We start from the raw sequence: 18,267 nt of genomic DNA on the forward strand, positions 1-18,267 counted from the left end.
CTCCGCTAGTCATCACCAGACAGCTTGGGGGATGGGTGTTGGAGAAGGAATAATCTTTATTGCATATCTGCTCCAAACCATGTCCAGTGATGTTGCCACTGAGATCTCACAGTTTAGTGGTGCAAGATAGTGATTTTGTATTAGAATTTATAGTATCTGAACTTGAAAGCACTTGCTTTTCTGGGTTTTAAACCCTCTGGGTTGAGGGAGGGTCACCAGTTCCAGGGAACATTCCTCCATATTTGCAACTCTGCTTTCTCTATTTGGCTCTGTCATTCAGCTGTTTGACTCTTCACTTTGAGGCCAAGTGCTGCCTCAGATATATGCTATTAAAGGGAAATTATCCATTATTGCTAGGTTTCTTACTGCAGAAGTTACTTACTGCAGACTTGTCAGTTGCTGGAGCTGTGGCAACTTTTAGATTCCTATTTTTCTTAAGTAGATCCCAGATTATCTTTCAATATAACAAGAAGAAAAGCTTAACTGCAGTAGTGTAACAGAAGACTTTGCCCTGTTTCATTTTGCAGTACTATATGTGTTTCATTACAGGCTATGCGCAGTCATGAAGGAAATGAAGCTCAGGTGTGCTACTTTATCATCCAGTTGCTTTTACTTAAACCTAATGATTTCAGAAACAGAGTAAGTGATTTTGTGAAGGAGAACTCCCCAGAGCATTGGCTGCAGAATGACTGGCATACTAAACACATGACATACCACAAGGTAAACTGAGTAGTAATAGATGTTTGTTAAAGAATATTTAAATTGCGAATATAGTGGCAACCTTTATTCTTTTTTGCATGACAGCAGAACTTGTTTTGTATATGTATACTGATATGTATGGTGACTTATTAATGTCAAATGTATAGAGAAGATACTGTAGCTCGTAGAATTTCAGTAGAAACTGAACTTGTGTTTTGTGAAAGTGGGAAAGCTTGATGCTCAGTGAAAATCAGTTATGCCCCAATCACAGGTAATATGGGGAAATGAAGCAGCTGTGTTGGCACTCAGAATAGGTCAGGATTTGGAAATGGCATGTGTAAAGTGAAATTGGTTAGGAGTTGAATCACTTAGCCACTTCCTGGTAGCTCATACTGCTTCAGAAAGGACTATTGTGCATGTGTAAGCTTGTAGTAAATCCAAATTGCAGGGTAGATTCAATCTTACTGAATACCAGAGATTAAAAATTAAATATTACCTTTGCTCCAGAGCCTAAGTTTATGCATGATTTGTAGCCTGTGTTACTGATGGTATTTCTGTAAATACCATATGTAGGTTTGAAGTACAGTTACTGCCAGAGGTTTGAATTAAACATGAATGTAAAGCAAGGGCACTGTCAGTATATACCTAAACAAAGCTACACTCTTCTAAAAAAACTGAGATATTTATATATTAGTTTACTAGAATGTGCTGTTGTTGGTTTTAATGTTATATTAGTGGTTACTGTGCTTTTATTGTTGTACGCTGCCCTGAGCCCTTCAGGGGAGGGCGGCTAATAACTCTAAAATACAAATAAATAAGTCAATTTAAGTCAATGGTCTTGGAAAAGTGTATAGGGTTGCTTTGTATTTTTCTGTTGGGGGGAGGATTCTGAATAAAATAATACATTACCTTTGAAGCATTATGAAAATTGGACAGATAAGTTAATATTGTTCGAACTTTTCCCTGCAGAAGTACCCAGAAAAGCTGTATTTTGAAGGCTTAGCCGAGCAAGTTAATCCTCCTGTTCAGATCCAGCCCCAATACTTGCCAATATACTTTGGGAATGTGTGCCTCCGCTTCCTACCAGTGTTTGACATTGTGATTCACAGATTTTTAGAACTGCTTCCAGTGTCCAAGTCGCTGGAGACTCTACTGGATCATCTAGGAGGCTTATACAAATTCCATGGTGAGTTCCATATAGCATGTCAGTCTCTCTTGCTTGAATTCTTCCACAGAACAAGTTGGCAATTTTAAAAAAGTTCCACCAGTCAGGCTTTGTATTCCTAAAGTCCTAATTTTGCTTGCCTCACCCGTCTAATGTAGAAGTGACTGGATATGGCTTTGTCACACTCATCATTGGGGAACTACTCCTGAGAAGGCCTGGGCCTGTTGAAAGGATATGTGAACACACATTTTAAAAAACACCATTCTGAGCTCCATGGATGCATGTTTGCTCATAGTAGCAGGGAGTCTTCGTTACTAATACCTGTGAAGATTCTGTGACAGCTTCATCTATCTTCACAGGTATGGGAGCAGGTACACTCTTTATTTCAAAGGCATGGTAGCTCTGAAGATCTGAATTGCACAAGGGGAAGTTTTTTCATATTGTGAACAGGGAAGCCCACTCATGCAGGAGCCTCATCTCTGCCATGAAGTTTTTGATGATGTTTTGATCAGGCACTTAAGGTTAGATGCCCCCAGGATGGCAGTTTTTAGAATGTATCCTCGCACATCCTTTCAAGCAAAGATGTTCAGGTCTGAGGAGAGGCCATAGAGATTCATAGCTGAGCACTGAAGAAGTACCTGAATAGCATCTTTAGCATGCTGAGCAGAACACTAGCAAACATGCAGAACCCTCCCTCCATCTCTCTTTCTTTAGAATAAGGATTAAGAAAGTAGTACTCCATGGTTGACAAATCATTCCAAATAGTGTGATCAAATGACTCAAATTCTAGCATACATTGGCCATGTTTTTGGTACATCATTTAGTTGCAAAAGGACCTCTTTGCTTCCTTTGTAGTACTATCAAATTTCATTTTTTGGTGTTAACAGTTGTGGCTATAGATTGTTATAGAAAGGCATTACCACATGAAGATTTAACTCAAATTATTTCAAGTTTATCTCAAAATATGATTTTAACACTCCTGAAGACAACCATTTAACATTATAGCAAGCAGTTTATTTCCAATGATGCTTTTTAATTTGTTATCCTGTAAAGCATTTGCAGAATGGTTGGCCAACATACTGGATGGCCAGGCTTGGTCACCACTCCACTAGGCTTCCAATTCCAAAACCCTCTGGAAAACGAAAGTTAATATTGTAAGGATTTGGGTTAGAAATATCACAGTTGTTTTCTTTGAAATATTAAAAGCAGGTCTATATATTGAGGTATAATAATGTTGTGTTTATTCCATAGGCATACAGACTTTCATTGATTCTAAATTCTAGAGATAATATGCCAAACTATGATGGAATCCTTATTGATGAAATCAGAATTATTTTTTCAGTTGAGCTTCTGTACTAGATTATTTGTATTTTATTTGTTAAATAAAACATTTTAACTGTTTTTATCTTCAAAGGAACTCCAGCTTCTGAACTTGTGTTAATACTAAAGAGTAGGACTATATTTATATCACAGTACCAGGAGTGTTAACAAAAAATATAGCATGTAGTATTGGTCAAAAAAATCCAGCTTCCTGAGATCATTTTTTTAAAAAAAACTTAAGATTTCTAGTTTTTGTGGTTTCAAAGAGATATCTCATGGACAATGTAAAATGAAATCGCTGAAATTATATATAAGATTTCAGTAATTGGGGAAACTTCAATATATAATATTTCCTCTTTCCATTGCTACCAAATATAAAATGGTAAAACTTGTAGAATAAGCTATTGTACAAAATGTAATCATAATAATTTGATTGACTTACATAATTTATAGATTGACAAACTGAACATCACTTGACCTGGCATTTGGATTGTTTCATTTTTATAGTGCACACTGGCTTTGAATTTGTGAATACCCCCATTCTTTCCTTGCAGATCGTCCAGTAACCTACCTGTACAATACTCTTCACTATTATGAAGGACAACTCTGGGACCGTCCACACCTCAAACGAAAGCTGGTCCATGCCATCATTGGTTCCCTGAAGGATAATCGGCCACTAGGATGGTGTTTGAGTGACATTTACCTCAAATGCGCTATGAATTCACGAGAAGATAATCCATGGATCCCTGACGACAATTATTACTGCAAACTGATTGCAAGGCTGGTAGATAATATCCTTTTTGGGGGGGGGGGGGGGGGGGGCACAGTGCCCCGACAAGCCCTGAGCTCTGTTTTATAATGCCGTTAGTTAAGTCTGTGGTTGGGCTAAATTGTTTCATGTCAGTCCAATACCATCTTATTTATATACATTAGATTTCTCTGTCTTTTTCTCACACTATTGCTTGGAATCACACAAATAGTACATAATGCCAATGGCTATTTTCCTGTATGCAGCTTTTTTGGTAATATTTTAAAATGGTAGGAATTTTACGTGATTTATCATTGATTTCAACAAGTTGTAGGAAGCTTTTTTGTGTTCTATTTTCACTTCTCAATTGGTGTTTTTTAATTAATCCTGTTTATTGGCATATTTGAAAACAAATCAATCCTCATTTTCGTTGTCCAGCCTGTACAGTTTTGGGGTTTTTTTGGTTTGTTTTATGAGCTACTGGTCTGATCATTGCTATGTGACAATAACAAAATGTAACAATGTGCTGAATCTAAATGTAAAACTTTCCTGTTGAAGGCAGAGCTTTGGAGAGACTTCTCTACACATTCTATGGAACCATTTTACAATTACTACTAAGTATTCCTTTAGGTCCAGCTGCATGTGCTAAACATAAAGACCCAGTGATTCGTAAGCAGTAAAAGCATTTTAAAAAGCAGTGAAACAATTCTACAGTTCGTGTGATGCCCAATCCTGCTAAGGCAGCTTGACCTTGTACTTATTTCTCCTTCATTCACACACTCTCATCTTATCACAGTCGTCAATGCATATCTTGAACATTGTAAGTCAAGGAAGTGATAACATGGATTTTTAAAAGGGTTCTTTAAAATATTTATTTATATTCCACTTTTCTCCCCAAGAACATTTGCAGCCTCATTCTCCACTCCTTCACTCTATCCTAACAATAGTAATGCATGAAGTAAGTTAGATTGACAGAAGGTCAAAGTTCGTTGTTTATATTTCAGAGTGAGAAATAAGAGCCTCAGAAACATAGAAGCCACCTGATTAGTTGTACAATCTTGCCCTCTGGTTAGAAACTTGATGACACAGAGAGGGACGAGGATATCCCTCTGTGAAGAAAAAATTAAGTTTGCTTTTGGATTTTGCATCTTTTTGAATAAATATCTTTGCTTCAGCCATGCTTAATATATCATCTCTAAGTAGTAGTTCAGAGTGTGTGAGAATCTGACTTGTTCTACTGGTGTCAGCCTGTGTTGTGTAAAAGCAATATAATACCCAGACTGGTAGAACTGATGGAGGGTTATTGAGGGGCTCAAACATATATAACTAGGGAGGAATAGATCTTCTGAGAGGGAAGAATTCCTGGGTTCAGTAGTCTGCTGTATGGGGTTTTGCTTTATTTTCCTCAAGAGAGTTATATGTTTAAGTTTTGGGGTTTCTAACAGAGTGAGATGGAGTGAGGGTACTGAGATGAAGTACCAGCCTGTGTTAGACCCTGAGTATACTATCAATCAGCCAGTACCATCTTAAGAAACTAGACTATCTAAGAAACATCTGAATAACATCTCAGCAATTATAACTGAAACCTAATAAGCCTGTGCCTACTGCTAAAACTGACTTTTAAAGCTCTTGCATACATTTCTCGTGCTTTATCCTTTCCTTCCATTCAAGTTATCTCCCATTCCCATCCCCTCTGTGTTAAATAAATCTTAAATCTGTTTTGTTTGACTCTATCACTATATTTATTTGTGTGCCTTGAAAAGGGTTTATCTTAAGATTAAATAATGGACTCCTTATACCTTCTGGAGGAAGTTACAGGGCTAAGGGAAAGTGCTTACATTTTACCTTACACTACCATCTAAAGTCAAAAATGAAAAAGATGAGAAATCTGACAAGCCAGATCAGAGGGTGGTTTGCCTACCTGAGTGAGTTGGGGAGGAGATCTGTCTCACCCACAAACAAGATGACTGTAGCAGCATTATCCTGACTGTGTTCCATAGCACCTAATATAATAAGCATGTTCCTGTGGTGCTGGAGAGAACAAGCATGCATCCTCCATCCACTCCCATTTTACAACCATCACCACATCCTGGGGCAGGGAGTTGTTGTTGTTGTTGTTGTTTGTTGTTGTTGTTATTTATTACGCTTTTATACTGCCCTTCCCCGAAGGGCTCAGGGTGGTGAACAACAAAAGTATACAGGTAGAGCACAGGATAAAATCAATAATCACCAAAAATAATTAGAATTAATTATGGCTCTATACACATTAAAACTAGACCCCATTAGAACACAGCACTCTGGTTACAAAACACAACAGATGGCACCCCATAACTAAGAGTGGGACGGCAGGGTTCACTGATGTTATGAAAAGGGGGGGCAATCAACTGCCGGCCTCCCCAAAAGCCTGGTGGAACAACTTGGTCTTGCAGGCCCTGCGGAACTCATTAAGATCCCACAGGGCCCGGCAGCTGGAGGAAGAACGTTCCACTAGGCAGGGGCCAGGGCTGTAAAGGCCCTGACCCAAGTGGAGGCCAGCCACATCATTGAGGGGCCGGGGACAACCAGCAAATTGGCCTCTGTTGAGCACAGAGGCTGACTCAGGACATATAGGGTTCCATATTTTAATTGTGTTGTGTGAAGAAATACTTCCTTTTGTCTGTTTTGAATCTCTTACCTTTCAGCTTCAGCAGATTACCCTGCATTCTAGTATTATGAGAGAAGGAGAAAAGCTTCTGTACTTTTTCTACACCATGCGTAATTTTATAGACCTCTGTCATGTTACCCCTTACCTGCCTTTTTTTCTAAGCTAAACAGCCCAAAGCATTTTAATCGGTCTTCATAGGGCAGTTGCTCTAGCCCCTTTGGTTGCTCTTTTCTGTACCTTCTCAAGCTCTGCAATGTCCTTTTTATAGGTGTGGTGACCAGACCTGTCAGAGTATTCCAAGTGCGATTATTTGTGTAAGGGAAGTATGAGAGAGTATTCTCATCTCTCTGAACATCTCTTGCCTCAAAAATCCTAGGTTGCCATAGGCAGAGGCATGCTGGGCCTAAATGGTACCCAGGGCATGCCCAGCTCCCCATCCCCCCCATGCCCCACTTATGGCAGTCAGCAGGGGGGCTGGGGATGGGGTTCAGCAGCAGACAGGCAGCTTGTGCTAAAAAGAGCAAAATAGGCTTTATTGAATGGCAGAGAATGATTGGGAGTGATTGCATTAACCACCACAGTCATCCCCAAACACCACAGATTGATCAAGGCTTCAGTAGAGGTGCTCATATAGCAACTCCTCAAGGGCCGCCAGAAATTCACCCAGACCCATCAACTTCCAGGGACAGACACCACGAATTCCACAGTAAAATGCTACAACAAAAGACAATGGATTGGTGGCTATTATTTATTTATTTAGCAGTCAAGTCTACCCATGTTTCTGTGCATTCCAGATAGGCTAAAACCATTTTTAAACAATCAAGGACCGCAGTAGAACATTTAATGGGTAAATATGATCAGTAAGGGGGAGAAGAGGCAAACTGAACATCATGCTTCCGCTTTCTTATTTCATCTCCAAAAATAATGTTTCGGTAACTGTAGAAAGACCAAAAAAAGAGTCATTATCAGTAGGATGCAGCACTTTCCTTCTTATGCAGTATACCACTCTAAAAATGAAAATTAAGATGTACTCATAACATCCCCATTTTCTTGGCAAGGATCACTGCCTAAGCCACTCAACCTAATCCATTGCTGAAGGTTCTGTTTTGCAGATTTTAAACAATATTCTGAAAAAGCTTATTCTCCATGAATTTAAAGCCAAGGCCTACAATATACTATCAATAATTCAAAATATATTTTAGTAGCTATAGTGTGTGGAATGGGAGATAGTACCCTGAATGCTGCGTTTATTGCTGATGCATATGCATCTGGTTCTTGTGTACTAGAGACAATTTGCTATCACCTCTATCTTCTAGAGACCTGGGAAGGGCCCCTGAAAAATGACAATGCTAGCAATTAATACACACACAAAAATAGTGCAGAACCCCTGCAGAAAGCAAAAAATATGGACAAATTAAGGCCAGTGATCTGTCAAGGAGAGGCAACCAAAAAATGGAGGCTGTAAATAGGAAAAGCTGGATTATATATCCTCTTCTCTACCAGGAAAAGCTAAAAAAAAAAACTGGTGTTTTTCAGTTTGAACAATTAACCATTAGTGAGGATTCTCTCTTAAAGGCTTCAGAAGGATAATTCCTCCTTCCCACTTTCCTCCATTTAACTGATACTCGGCTGCTTTCACCATTCTATCTCTTTTTTTCCTTTTGATTAATTTCCACTGTCTACCTGAGGAGTCCCTGAGTAGGTAGAGAACCCTACCTTGGGCTGTTTCCGCACGGGCAGAATACAGCGTCCCAGGGACGCTAAAAACAGCGTCCCTGGAGAGGGGTTCACGCCGCCACCACCACTGCATCACAGCGGCGGCGGCCTCGCAACCCCCGAGTGGTGTGAAGCTCCTGTTTCCGAACCTCACTCCCTGAGTGAGGTTTGTGGAAACAGTGACTTCCAACCACTGCCATGCGAATGGCAGCGGCTGGAAAGTGCCATTCCCCCGCCTTTCCCGAACGCCTTAACGTCCCTCCGACCTTCCGGCACATCGCCCAGGCCAGGGGACACGCCTCCCTGCCCTGCGACTCCAGAGCTGTCATGCAGGGCAGGGGGGCGTGTCCCCTGGCCTGGGCGACGTGCCGGAAAGTCAGAGGGACGGTACGACTCCGACGCACCCCCCGAGCGTGGCCATGCGGAAACGGCCTTGGTCTAATCTACATGGGGGTCAGCCAGTTTACCATTAGCTGTTGTGACAGTAATAAGTTTCTGGAACAAGTCTATCTTTGGTCATCAGTTTTGGATTTCATAATTATTACCTACTGCCAAGCCTATACCAAAACACAAGGAAACAAAAAAAATCCCTGCTTTCTGGTAATATTTTAGTCATTCCATCCAATTCATGTGTGAGCCAGTGACCTAGAACTAAAAGGCTTTGAGGTCCATTAGTAATCCCACGAGTCAGGCAACCGTCTGGAGTAGTTTTGCTCAGAAGATGCAGCAAAAGGTTTTTAAATTAGAACTTGAAAATCATATCATCAAATATTAAAGAAACACATGAATTATTCACTTTTGTGTATTTTTCATTTTTTAAAACAAAAAAGCTTTACAATAAGTGATCTGATTTTTGTTGCTGCTTTTGTATTACAATTACTGGTGTTCAAGCAAATCCTAATCTCTCATTAAGTTATATCATCAGCCTTTAATGTAGTCTGGTTATGTTGACTTCAGTGAGGAAATAACATGCTTTCAAAATAATCTATTTTAGACCACTAGATCGGAGTCAACAAGTAGAAGATCCACTAATTGGAAAAGTTGTAGAAGCATCCCAAGATTGGATGGGTAGCTTCACCTATTCTGAGATTGGATGAAGAGCTACCACTTGTTCTTTTGATCCATGCCCTTCTTGGTTGGTAAAAGCCAGTAGGGAGGAGCTTCAAGGCCGCCTGTTGAATATCAACAACTCCCTTCAGCAAGGAGTTTTTCCAGGTCAGCTTAAAGAGGCAGTGGTTCATCCGCTCCTGAAACAATTTCAATTAGATCCATTAGATCTAGCCAATTACCGCCCGGTTTCAAATCTTTCATTTCTGGATAAGGAAACTGAGCTGTCAGTAGCAGACCAGCTTCAGAAATTTCTGGATGACACGGAGGTATTAGACCCCTTCCAGTCCGGTTTCCGTGCTGGCCATGGAACAGAGATGGTTTTTGTGGCCAACTCTGACTCCAGATAGATCGAGGCAGTTCAGTGCTGCTGGTGTTGTTAGGTCTCACCACAGCATTTGATACAGTAGGTCATGACCTTCGGGTCTGCTGTCTCACTGAGATCGGAGTTCATGGGACATATTACAGCCTCTCTCCATCCAGCCTCAACTGGACAAGAAGAGCAAAGCTGTGTGGAAGGGAGAAAGAGACCAAGAACAAGAAAGAACAAAGGGGAGGGGACTTGAATCTTACACTGTCTGATTCTGAAGCATTAGTGTTGTTCAGATGCTGATGTGTAATGATGGAGAGCAGTTAGGGGATAAAACTAAACATAGGGAGTCATCCTAGCAGGTCTATTCAGAAGTAAGTCCCATGTTATTCAGTGGGGGTTTTCCTTAGGAAAGTGTTATTAGGATTGCAAACAGCCTGCCCATTTGAATGCTTTGCTTTTTAACCTACATTTACATTCTTATGGTTATGCAATTCTAGAAGAGAAGTCAGAATGACATCCTAGACCCGTGGTGGCGAACCTTTGGCACTCCAGATGTTATGGACTACAATTCCCATCAGCCCCTGCCAGCATGGTCAATTGGCCATGCTGGCAGGGGTTGATGGGAATTGTAGTCCATGACATCTGGAGTGCCAAAGGTTTGCCACCACTGTCCTAGACCAATTGGCCATGCTGGCAGGGGCTGATGGGATTTGTAGTCCATGAATATCTGGAGAGCTGTAGGTTGCAGACCCCTGTCCTGGACAAAGGTATGGCCTTTTCTGCATGAATTGCTTACAATGTTTCTTGCTGCCAAAACTAATTTATTCCCTTGGAATTCCCCACAGTTTTTCCTCCGATTCCAGAAACATTTTTCCTCAGTTGTTTTCCTAAACACTTCTACCATGATGGGGGTTTTTCTATCAATTTCTGACACAATTTCCCTTCAGTATGTGATCATGTTGAAATGGTATTTATTTCTCTGCCCCACCAAACACCAGGTCCTTATCCACATCCCCATGTAGTCACCCAACCTCCCTTTCAGCAATTTTCTTCTTCCCTCCAGCCTACATTTTCCAATGGATTAAAAAAAAAATATCCTAGCAATGTAATACTGAGGCAAAGATAAAAAGCAGGAGTGATTAGATCAGCTTTGTCAATTTCACATACAGTTTACAATGTTAACATTCAGGCCTAGATACAAAGAAGAAGGGGAAATTAGATCTGCCTTTACAATTTCACATAGAAACTGCAATGTTAATATTCAGGCACATAAATAAGCAGGGGTGACTGGATCAGACTTATCAATTTCACCTAGAACTTGCAATGTAAACCTTCAGGCACAGATACAAAGAAGCAGTGGCAATTGGATCAGCTTTGTCAATTTCACCTAGAGCTTGAGATATTAATGTTCAGGGATAAATACAAAAAAGCATGAGTGATTGGATCAGCTTTGTCAATTTCATATAGAGCTTGCAATGTTACATTCATACAAAGAATCATGGATGACTGGATCAGATTTGTCAGTTTCAGTTAGACCTTGTGATGTTAATGTTTAGGCACCGATACAAAGAAGCAGAGGCAACTGGATCAACTTTGTCATTTTCATACAGACCATGCAATGTTAACATTATGGTGAAAATACATTGTGTCTGCTGTAAGGAGTGAATGAAATTGACAAGGGACTACTGCAGTAACAACTGTGCGTTGCTGCAGCTGTAATTTGGCTGAAAAATGTGTTTAGGGGATGATCTAGTAATGGTGCATGCTCCAGTAATTTTTTTTGGCTTCCATTTTGTGTGAGTTATTCTCAATAATAGAAATGGAAGCTGAGACAGTTTTTGAATTGCCCCTTCTATGTAGCTGTGCAGTAATACTTGAGCACCTGCACAAAAGAAAAAATGGGGGGGAGGGTTGTTCTGCATAATGGATGTCATCCACCACCATTAAGAATAATACATTGTCAGCAATAGCACATAGAATAAATGCAACTGGAGAAATGGGGTAGGGGGAGGAAAATGTCAGCAGAAATGCAGGTGAGCAGAATGATTTCACAGAAAATGTTTCGAAGGCACAAGGTTTGATCACTGGAGAAATCTGTGGTAAGCTGTGCATGAGGAAAAGGTTCATGTTTATTTGTGAGAGCAGATTATCTCTTTAATTAACTCAGGAAGGTTACTTGGCTGTCCTATCTTTTAGATGTTTGCAAAATAAGCAGGAAGTCTGTTTAGGGCTCACAAACTGTGGTCATTCTGCTGGAGTCAGGGTGATCTCATGTACTCACACAAAAAGCTTTCAGGCAGAGGGGTTACACAGTTCTCTGACATCTCATTGTCAGGCAGCATTTTATTTCTTCTTGGCCTAACATGGAGTGTGCCTGCTCTACATGTTTCTTTCCTGGGTTATAGGATTTTTAAGTAACTCTATTTACAGGGGCTGTGTCACACCCATGCTGAAAGAACTCTGCTGGCTACCCTCTTGTTTCTGAGCATGATTCCCTGTGCTAGTTCTTATCTTGAATGTTCTAAACAACTTGGAGGCAAGGTACTTGAAAGATTGTTTCCTCCTGTATAGTTCATCTATTAAGGGTCCTCTTCTCAAGACCTGTTCTCTGTAGACCACCTCCTTGGCATATGGACATTTCCATGTCCATGCCACCTGAGCTGTGGAGGCTTATCTGGGGAATTCAGATTAGCCTGTGCACTCCCACACACGCCAGCTGGGTGACCTTGGGCTAGTCACAGCTTCTTGGAGCTCTCTCAGCCCTACCTACCACACAGGGTGTTTGTTATGAGGGGGGAAGGGCAAGGAGATTGTAAGCCCCTTTGAGTCTCCTGCAGGAGAGAAAGGGGGGATATAAATCCAAACTCTTCTTCTTCTTCTTCTTCCAATTTCCAGCATCACTGGTTCAAAGAACAAGGTAGTAGGTGAAATGAAAGACCTCTGCCTGGGACACTGAAGAGTTGCTGTCAATGGTCTGAGTTGGTATTTGGCAGATTCATGTGCACCTGTGGAGGAAAGGCATGAGGCAACTCGGACCAAGGCTTGTTCTCTGGTGGCATCACTTTCCTCCATAAGGATCACCTGCTTCTAAGGATATGCCACTGGCAACCAAGATCAAGTTAATTCATGATAAAGTGTTTCCTATTACTATGTATGGGTGGGGAAGTCAGATAATGAAGAACGCTGTTGAAGGAGAGTTTCATGCATATCATGGACTACTAAAGAGACAAAGTGGGTTCTAGATCAAATCAAGCCTGAACTGTCCCTAGAAGCTAAAATGACTAAACGGAGGCTGTTGTGCTTTGGTCACATTCTGAGAAATCAAGGGTAATTAGAAAATACAATAATGCTGGGAAATGTTGAAGGCAGCATGAAAAGAGAAAGACCCAACATGACACGGATTGACTCTGTAAAGGAAGCCATGGCCTTCAGTTTGCAAGACTTGAGCAAGGCTGTTAATGATAGGATATTTTAGAGGACATTGATTCATAGGGTCACCATGAGCTGGAAAAAAACTTGATAGCACACACAGCTTCTTTTTATCACTGCAAAATCTCTGTGAGATAAGTCAGGTTGATAAAAAAATTACTGGCCCAGGATCACCCAGAACATTTGCAGTTCAGTGGGGATGTGTATGCCCTAATCTGGCACTAATAGTGTGCAGTATCATGAACAATGGGACACATCAGCTGTGTTTTAACTTAAGAGGTTTTTTAAAAAAATTCAGCTCTCTGATTCTGTCTCTGGCTTGACCTTCTTTTAGTTGGCCTCTTGGTCAGCAACCAAAGCAACCCACTTATATACATAAGCTTCACAGGGTCAAAACGAAAGGACATGCAATACAGATACCATCTATAGATTTCTTGTATACATTCTTACGCCCCCGCAACACTCTGTCTCCCAGTCCTGTAGTAGCTCCTTCACTGATGCCTTACTGTTCATCTCATCTACATCCACTAGCTAGTAAGATGGTATCACTCACCAAAAGAGTTGCAAACATTTGCATATTTTCAAGCTCTACCCCCAAATCACAAACAAGGATGGATGCTTTTTGCAGAGACAAAAATATTCATAAAAAGCAACAGTCCCCCATTTTGTTTCAACTCCAGTTTGACTAAAATTAATTGCTTGAAAATATGCATCTTTAAAGCAGCCATATTCTTGCTGAGTTTCAAAATTCTTGTTGAATAGGTATCTATTTTTGTACCAAGAGAAGCATTATCTCTTTCAGCTGAAAGGAACTAATTCAATTTTTCTAGACAGCCATGGAACGCTTCAGCAGCTTCTATTATGAATAAGAATAAACCTGTGGAGAAAAGCCCTTTGAAAAGGGTGAGGGATAAGCTTTAAAGAGGAGTGAAATCTGACAGTTTCAAATATTTGATTTTTAGCCATATAACTACTACAGTACAAAAAAAAGTGCTTGTGGATTTGTCTGCTTGCTTTCTTGTAAATGCATACAGCCAAAGTGAAGAAGGCACCAACTCTTATTCCCTCACATAGAGAAGGACAGAGTAACCAATACGTATTGGATCCCAAAACAGAACAAAAATGCATGATGTGTCCAAGACCACGAGATGAGAACCGCCACAGGGAAAAGACAGCTTGGTTTTTGCATCAAATCTTGCTGCATTAAGAGCAGGACTACATTCTCTGCTTCCTCTGCAAGATCAGTGACAGTGTATTGTTACATGCCCCTGCCACGCCCCCTGCCACGCCCTCACCACGCCCCCACAAGGGCACGCACCCGGTGTGTTGTGCACCCCCCGTCCCCTTGGAGCTACGCTTCTGTTTCTGAACGAACTATGACTAGCCCAAGGTCACCCAGCAGGAATGTAGGAGTGCAGAAGCAAATCTGGTTCACCAGATAAGACTTTGCCATTCATGTGGAGGAGTGGGGAATCAAACCTGGTTCTCCAGATGAGAGTTCAGCTACTCTTAACCACTAAACTATGCTGGCTCATTTGGGAGATATTTCTGTATAAGCTGTACTGAAATTTTGCACTTGGATAGGATGCAATTCCAGTCTGTTGTGCTTGTTTTCTTTCAGACTTGTTTTCTTTTGTATGTGCAGGACAATGAAGTGACCTTGACACATTGAAATGCTGTGGTGATAGAACAGGTGTTACTGTTGGCACTTAAGACTTGAGGTAGGGAATGTCAACTTTCATGTTCCTTTGTATTTTAAAAAACTTCATACAAAAAGAAAACTAGCACTGTAGAGAGCAATATTCTACCCACTTTCTTTGCTTGCAATACTCGCTTTCTATTTGTAGGGTGTTTTCATACAAGAAGCAATCCACAATAGACCACTTCAGGTCTCTGCCACCACATTTCCTCTGCTTGTGTCAACTGAGCTTTTGATAAAGTGCCAGTGAATGGATGTACATTTATTCCAAATATTTGACTGGTGGGTGGTAACCTCAGCAGCTTCAATGTCTTATGGCAAAATGTGGACCCAAGGTGACACTGGGCCTCTAGCATGAGCATTACCACACAGCAAATCCATCTCATTTAACTTCTGGAAACCAAAGCGTAATACGCCTACAACCACATTGGAAGTATTTCTCCATCCTTCCATGGCAACTATAGAAGCCTGAAAATATTGGGGTGGGAGGAAGAATCTGATGACTGAGGAAATGACAGGCTGGAGAGAGGCAGGTGACCTAAGAAACATATAGTAGGGATGCTATTCTCCAGATGGGATTTGGGGATCCACTGGAATGACAACTCATCTTCAGACTACCGAGATCTCTTTCCTTGAAAAACTGGATACTCCGGAAGGTGGACTCTATGGTACCACATTGAGGTCTTAGTCCTCCCCAGGCTCCAGTGGTTTCCCAGCCTGGATTTGGCAACCTGACCCCTCCCATCCCCCACCAGTGGTCGGGGGGATCTGGCAACTCTAGGGCATACCAATACTAAAATAGTGAAACAATTTCTCAAAGTTGAGTTCACTAATATGCTTTGATGTATAAGCAATACAGCATTGTGTGAAGCAAATTGTCTCGGAGAGAGCAGTGTCCTGGGCTCCAAAGTCTTATTTTAGATCTGGAAGTATGCGTACCATTCACACCATCTATATTCAAGTCACCTGGCATGGACTGCAACTCGCCAATGATAGATGGCCAGTTTACAAATTCTTATCTGAGATAACTTTTCATCAGAACTTTGGCACAAGCCAATAAACCCTTATAGAAAAAAACAAAGCCATTAGCAATAAAACTGCAGCAGGCTTAATTACATTCTGTATAATTATCTAAGTGTTCCACCACTGCAAGGTATACCAAAATGAGTCATTAACAATTTCATTTGAGATTAATTTTTTTCACTTCTGTTTGAAAACATTTTTTTTTAAAAAAAAAACCTAACACCCAATACACATATCCTGTTTGTTCTGTGTTGACATATTTCCTGGCACACAGTTTAATAATAGATGGAAAATAGATTATCTCAGTTTAAAGCTCATTCTCTCAGATGTCGACTAATTGTGCCTGATTGACCTTGCTGTTGAAAGTGGATAACAATGTAAGATTATTCTTATAACTACATATTGGGTAATTGAGAGCTATGCGTCTCAAGGCGTTAGAGAGAAAATGTTCTCCTTCTTTCATAGCAGGATAACTCAAGATGATCCAGACTTGAGGTAAGTTTCTGGCATAGAAAAGGATGTACTTCCTTACTGCAGATAATTACTTTATAGAATTCTGTCATAAAGTGTAGTGATGTCCACTAACCTAAATGGCAGCATGCAACAATTTCATTTCATTTCATTTTCATTTATTAGTTTTATATACCGCCCTCCCCCTGAGGGCTCAGGGCGGTTTACAACAAGATTAAAACATACAGTAAAACATAATTTAAATATTAATTACATAAAAAACAGAACCCATTTAAAAATGTGGATGGCGTCTGACTACCCCCTCCCCCCCCCTCTTGTGCCCATGGGAGGCCAGATGACATGGTAGATGTTTTTAACCAGGCTGGCCAAACGCCTGGCGGAACAGGTCCATCTTGCAGGCCTGCGGAAACTCTGTAAGTCCCGCAGGGCCCTGATCTCCCTAGGGAGCCTGTTCCACCAGGTAGGGGCCAGGACTGAAAAGGCCCTGCCCCTCGTCGAGGCCAACCTGATCATTTTGGGGCTAGGGATCACGAGTAGGTCCTCCTCTGAGGAGCGGAGGGGCCTACCGGGGCAATATGGGGAGAGGCGGTCCCTCAGGTATGCAGGTCCGATACCACGAACGACTTTGAAGGTCAAAACCAACACTTTAAACATAATCCAGAACTCAATCGGCAGCCAGTGCAGATGGTATAGGATTGGTGTAATTCGATCCCTGCTCGAACTGCCAGTTTGGCGGCATTCTAATTTTGTTCAACTGGAATGTCCATACGGGAGTGATCAACATGACTTGTACAATTCTTTTTCAGTAAGCTACATCTGATCAAGTAAATTGCAATGGGGATATGAGCTGCCACCATATGGAGATGCTAGTTCTAAAAATGACACCTCCACAAGAATTCTGCTGGGCTATAAATCCTGCAGATCCCATGGAGCTGTAAGCCATAACTTCCACCTTCAGAGGCAGTAAATCTCTGAGTGCAAAGAGCTGGGAGCAAATGGAGATGTGAACACCACCTTCATGCCTTCTTATAAACTTCCCCAGACTCCTGATTTGCCACTGTGGGAAACAGGATGGTGAACTTCCCCAGACTCCTGATTTGCCACTGTGGGAAACAGGATGGTGAATCAAAATGGACCATGGTCTCATTCAGCAAAACAGTAAAGACAGGTAGATGGCCAGTTTGATGTAGAGGTTACGGTTTCTGACTAGGAGTATGTTCATTCCACCATGCAGGCTTGCTGGAAGATCTTGAACCACTTTTTGTCTCTTTCTCAGCCTAGCCTACTTTACAGGAATGTTATTCTGAGGATAAAATGAAAGAGGGAAGAGTTCTAAGATAACTGTCACTGACTCATGGTCACTACCAGGCTTCATGTGGAGGAGTGGGGAATCAAACTCAGATCTCCAGGTTAGAGTCCACCACTCTTAATCAGTACACCACCTATACCTAAATATACCTATTACTATTCTTAGCTATAGCATCAGTGTGAGAGCTACATGAAGTAATTTTTAGCAACTTGTTTGTGTAACCCTAATAAGCTTGAAATCACCAGAATATCCTATGGCATTTCTTGTAGTCATATACTACTCATGTGAGTCAATGCAGAGAAAAACAACATGTCAGCACATGTCTTCAGAGACCTTGTGCTAGCACAGAGAAATCCATCAGAGGCTCTTTTCTTTTGTACCCTCTAAATTATGCTCTGTCAGCAAGTATTATAAATGCCAATGTTACTCTGAAGTGTAATGCTGTAGCAGCAGTGAGCTTTTCAAATGTCTTCCTATATTAGAAAGATTCCACAAACTCTGTTCCTTTAGCAGACAGCTGCAAGGCTTGTTACTGGTTGCTAAATTTCACAGATTTTCTCCAGCTAAGTAGCCTAATTCTGGCATATTGGATAAATGCAGATATACGGATCTCAGGAGGTAGCA

At 41.1% G+C, this 18,267-nt stretch overlaps 1 protein-coding gene across 1 annotated transcript in view; it reads left to right on the forward strand.

The window, feature by feature from the left end:
- Positions 1–4,043, forward strand: part of MED23 (mediator complex subunit 23) — a 37,186-nt gene extending 33,143 nt beyond the window's left edge. Inside the window, exons 22-24 of the mRNA XM_048505492.1 lie at positions 550–720; positions 1,669–1,885; positions 3,739–4,043. Of these exons, the coding sequence (XP_048361449.1) occupies positions 550–720; positions 1,669–1,885; positions 3,739–4,043 (693 nt within the window). The remainder of the gene's footprint in view (positions 1–549; positions 721–1,668; positions 1,886–3,738) is intronic.
- Positions 4,044–18,267: the final 14,224 nt, after the last annotated feature.

The sequence above is a fragment of the Sphaerodactylus townsendi genome, linkage group LG01, assembly GCF_021028975.2.
Source record: "Sphaerodactylus townsendi isolate TG3544 linkage group LG01, MPM_Stown_v2.3, whole genome shotgun sequence".
NCBI lineage: Eukaryota > Metazoa > Chordata > Lepidosauria > Squamata > Sphaerodactylidae > Sphaerodactylus > Sphaerodactylus townsendi.